The sequence below is a fragment of the Charadrius vociferus genome, unplaced genomic scaffold, assembly GCF_000708025.1.
Source record: "Charadrius vociferus isolate BGI_N301 unplaced genomic scaffold, ASM70802v2 scaffold1041, whole genome shotgun sequence".
In the NCBI taxonomy this organism is placed as follows: Eukaryota; Metazoa; Chordata; class Aves; order Charadriiformes; family Charadriidae; genus Charadrius; species Charadrius vociferus.
In genome coordinates, this window is record NW_009646843.1 from 1,367,305 (window position 1) to 1,372,209 (window position 4,905).

Sequence of the window (4,905 nt, forward strand, 5' to 3'; positions counted from 1 at the left end):
GCCCAGGAGAACAGTCTCCTCTGGCACATCCCACAGGACAGGGGGCACCTGGGGGAGGCAGCGCTGCCAACCACAGCTGCAGCCCGGCTGCTCCAGCTCAGAGCAGAACACAAGAGCAGTGTGGCTGGTGGCTACCCCTGTGTGCGTTTGACGACTCATCCTAAATCTCAAAGCAGCGACAGTTGTTCTGAGCCTGAGAGGGGGGTCCCAGCCTCCTGTTCCCTTCTCCCTTAGCCTGAGGCTTTTGCCATGCCGCAGCTGCGCTGTTTGAGGTGCTCACCACAGCAAAGGCTTGTGTCTGTGGGATGGCCGGCTGATAGGAAACTGCTTTCCATTCTGTAGTGTTTTGAAGGAATGCGATTAGATGCTGTTTCAGAAGAGTCAAAGCCTTTCCTACAATGCTGCTGTGCCATTTGTGGTAAAAAGGCAAGGACTCTTCATTTCTTCTCTTTCCTTTCCCAGGGGTTCGTTTCAGCAGCTCAATCAGTGTCGATGAAGTAAAAGCCCTGGCTGCATTAATGACATACAAATGCGCTGTAGTGGGTAAGTACAAGGCGAACATAAAGCACATGGTGACTTGGGCATGGGATGGGGCTGTGATACAGTGAGTCAGAAGCTCGTTAGATGCTTTGAAAATCAGAAGTGCTCCAGAAGTGCAGGATGTTCCTCTGGGCATGGATGTGCGAGGGCAAGGCTTGCTGCGGCTGCAGAAAATGCCACTGGCAGTCTGGGATGTTCGTGTTAATCAGGGAGCGTCAAGCATCGTGGTTCTTAGATGCAGTCTCTGTGCCTGGGTTGTCATGGATTCAGCTCTGGCTGGTGGCGTTTGTGGCAGGCTCAGGGGCCATATCCTGTCCTGCCTTCTCCTCTGCTCCGCGGGGGCTGCGTGACATTAGAGGAGAGCCAAGTGTGGTGTGGGGAGGCGCTGACCGCTTGCCAGGATTCACCAACAAGTTTATGATTGCCATGGTCACCTCCTCCTCCTGGGGAGCAGGTGACCTGGCAGAGAACATCTGTCTGCCTTACCTGGTCTTTTGCAGATGTTCCTTTTGGTGGTGCCATGACGGGTGTGAGGATCGATCCAAGGAAATACTCGGTGAGTTCACTCCTCTCCTTCCCCCGCCGACAGCCCATAATTCACGCTCCATTTGCACAGCCCTCCCTCTCCGTGCGTATCACAGCGATGCACTCTGACAAGCAGGGGGAGATGTTTGTAGTGAGTAACACCCACCCAGTGACTGTGAAAAGCAGCTTGGGGCAGGGGGAGGGGTGGTGAACTCTGGTTTATGGGTGACTGCATCTGGCCAGACACATGCTGAAGGAGTCTGGAGTAGGGACGCTGCCTGCTGTGCTGGGGGAAGGTGCAAATCTGAGGGGTTGGAAGGGCAGTGAGCAAAGGGACCAGGAGTTCACACATCCCTTTTCTTTTGATCCAGGGTCCCCAGCTGCAGCAGCCAGATGCTGTACTGTGACTCTGTGAATTTTATTGGGGCCTGTAGTAACAACTATGTTGTGTTGTTCTTGCACAGGAATATGAGCTGGAGAAAATAACGAGGCATTTTACTGTAGAGATGGCCAAGAAGGGGTTTATAGGTGAGAGTGGTTTTGTCCCGTTTCTGTAAGCAGTGTGTGACTTGCAGGCAAGGGAGCGGGCAGCGGTGGCCCAGCTGAGCAGGCACAGACGCTGCTGCTTACACACTGCCTGTCAGCAGCACTCACTGCCCTGGTGCTCTGCTGTCTGATCACTGCTTTGCTCTGCCTGCGTTGTGAATTTGGAGCAGAGGGAGCCTCATGTGGCGCTGAGCACAGTGGGGCTGGCCCAGGCTGCCTCCCAGCTACTGCTGGGCAGGGGTCTCACCTTGGCATTACCCTCCATCCTGCTGGCCTATACAGTCGCAGGGAGGAGTGAAGGTTTCTCCTGCCTCAGCGTGTGATAGAGAGCTCCACGAGTGCTAATCGCAGCACAAAGACCTTTACATTCCCTCTTTATTTGAAAGCATTGGGAAGGGACACAGCAAAGACCCTGTGAAAGCCAAAGACATTCACGCCTGAGGGAAGCTGGGAAGACCCTGGGCCATGGGCAGCACCACACTTTGGTCAGGGGACTCCTTGCTATGCCCAAGGACATGACCAGCCTGTGGAAATCACCTGACTGTGCACATGCCATTGGTTGGAGCAAAGCAATCGAATTGCAAAGACAGAAATTGACAGATTTTTCTACCTCCGCAGGACCTGGGATTGACGTGCTGGCCCCTGATGTCAGTACTGGGGAGCGGGAGATGTCCTGGATAGCTGACACCTACACTCACACGCTGGGGTACCGGGTAAGCTCTGACAGTGCTGGTTTGGAGCCCAGGATGCCACAGGCACTATGAGGGTTTGTGCCCAGAGGCCCTTGCCAGTGAGTTGCTTTAGGTTTGTCTGAGGCTTAGGGAAGGGTGAGGGAAGCTGAGATTTGGGGAAAGTCCTCTCTAGAGGACCTGCACCAGCTGAGGCCATAACCTTTGCTCTCCCCATCCCGACCTTGCAGGACATCAATGCCCAGGCGTGTGTGACAGGAAAGCCCATCAGCCAGGGAGGCATCCATGGGCGACACTCCGCCACCGGCCGGGGGGTCCTGTATGGCATTGAGAACTACATCACCAACACAGACTACATGGACTGCATTGGCCTGAGCCCCGGCTTGCCCGGCAAGACCTTTGTGCTGCAGGTGAGTGCTCTGCCCAGCTAGAGTTTTGAAGAAGACACTTCCTCGAGATCTTTCTGCCCCTCCTTTCCAGGACAGCTTTCAGTCTTGGTGCTGCCTGGACATGATTTCTCCAATCTCTCCTCACGCTGTGGCAGCTGGCATTCCTTTGAACAGTTTTTCAGACCTGTTGCATGCAGGGATACTGCACTGCTCCCACTGCACTGGCATTCCCGGGGTTTCTCTGTAGCCATCCTGTCTGAAATAGCTCATAAAATAGAAGCTGTGACTGACCCTTGTCTGTCCAGCAGGCAGAGCAGAGAGGTGGCAGGACACAGGGGGCTCTGCCAGACTGGGTGGAGATCCCCGACCCCAGTGACAGTGTCACGTTTCTGTCACCTCCAAACCACCCACAGTGAGCCACGATGTCACCCACAGCAAAGGTCCACCTTGTGTGTGCAGCCCCCATCTCCTTTGGGTGTTCTGTGGGTCCAGCCCGCGCTGGTATCCCTTGCCCAGCAGCCTCAGAGCTCGGTGGGACCCTGAGGGTGCCAGCCCTGCCTTTTTCCCTCTCCTCCTGGGAAGGTCCTTCCCTTCCCTGCAGCCCAGGGCCTGCTCACAACTGTGGTGAGGTGCTTCCCCCTGCTGTAGCTCCAGGAGCTCTTGCTCTCGCCCAGGCACTGCTGCCCCGATCCACTGCCCGCTGGTTACTGCTGAGGCCCCTGCCCCCTGCAAGAGAGAAATAAACTGGAAACCACACAGCTGAAGTCTTGCCTGCAGCCAGCACTCTGTGCTTTCCTCCCAGCACTCGCTCCCCGACGCAGCTCCCTGCCGCGGGGAAGAGGCTTTGAAGCAAGGCTGCACCCTGAGCTGCTGCCCACAGCGCCCTCAGGAGTGGCCCTGCCTTTGCTCAGCCCTTTCCTTTTCACACATCCTTCTGCTTCGCTGATACGGCAGAGACTGAGAAGGATGAAGTCCTTGGCTACTGCGTGTGTAATTTTGCTGTGTTTGGGGGATGTTTTTGCAGTCTCAGGCACTGGTGTTGCTTTTAGGAGCTGTACCAAGCTGGCAAACGCTTTGGGGCAGACAGCGCAAAATCATCTGTTCCCATAAGAGCTGAGCTATCACCACAGCCCTGCCCTGTGCCATGGCAGCCGATTGCACCTCCTCAGTGTGAGGTGCAGGAGGACTGTTCAGATCGCGCCTAGATGCTGCATGGTGCCCACGAAGGGGCTGTGTTTCTCACTGGATCTGTTTTCTATCGAGACCAGCTCTTAGAAACTGAATGGCATGCTGTGCTTGGAACATAACATCCAGGAGCTCTGGAGGTGAGAAAGACAGGCTGAGCTAGAAGCCTTTATCCCACAGGCTCTGCTTTTTACAACCCTCTAACTAGCCAACGACATCTCTGTTCTGCCAGGTCCTAGTCTCTACCCAGCCAAAACATTCACCAAGAACTGCTAGATCAGGGGTTCCTATTTATGCTTCTCAGCTCAGGCTCCTGAGAGGGGGCTGTTACCAGAGCAGCGGGTCAGTTTTCAGTGTTTGTCCCCACGACTTCCCTCTCCCCAGCCCACCTCTGCTCTGTGTTGCTGTAGGGCTTTGGCAAAGTGGGGCTGCACACCATGAAGTACCTCCACGAGTACGGAGCCCGCTGCATCTGCGTTGGGGAGACAGATGGAGCCATTTACAATCCCAGAGGGATCGACCCCAAGGAACTAGAAGACTATGAGCAGGTGAGTTGAGCCCAGCCAACCCAGCCCCTGTTCTTAGGAGGTGGGGGTCACAGCCTGTCTCTGAAATGCCCACAGAGAAGAGGGATGCCCCCCACCTTCTGCAGAGTCCAGCTCTGAGGGCAGTGCTCCATGCTGCCAGGCTGGGCCCAGCAGGGCTCTCCTGCTCATTCCAGGGCCACGGCACCATAGTTGGCTTCCCAAAAGCAGAGCCCTATGATGGCAGCATCCTGGAGGTGCCCTGCGACATCCTCATCCCTGCGGCTATTGAGAAGCAGCTCACGAGGGAGAATGCACCCCGGGTGCAAGCAAAGGTACAGACCACTCACACTGCACACTCCCAACAGGCCCTGCATCAGTGCGAGTGACGGCAGCCCAGCCAAACCTTCGCTTTTGGCAGTCAGCACCCCAGGGAGGTGTCACATCGCTGCACTGACAACTCACCCACTGTGCCAGAGGGACAGAGCCTGAGGCAGAGCAGGCAGG

The 4,905-nt window shown here is 55.9% G+C and overlaps 1 protein-coding gene across 1 annotated transcript in view; it reads left to right on the top strand.

Moving 5' to 3' along the window:
- LOC104294043 (glutamate dehydrogenase 1, mitochondrial-like) overlaps positions 1-4,905 on the top strand; it is a 9,879-nt gene that overhangs the window by 2,412 nt on the left and 2,562 nt on the right. The window contains exons 2-8 of the mRNA XM_009893600.1: positions 463-543; positions 1,041-1,096; positions 1,530-1,593; positions 2,230-2,324; positions 2,531-2,710; positions 4,285-4,422; positions 4,596-4,733. Coding sequence (XP_009891902.1) covers positions 463-543; positions 1,041-1,096; positions 1,530-1,593; positions 2,230-2,324; positions 2,531-2,710; positions 4,285-4,422; positions 4,596-4,733 — 752 coding nt within the window. The remainder of the gene's footprint in view (positions 1-462; positions 544-1,040; positions 1,097-1,529; positions 1,594-2,229; positions 2,325-2,530; positions 2,711-4,284; positions 4,423-4,595; positions 4,734-4,905) is intronic.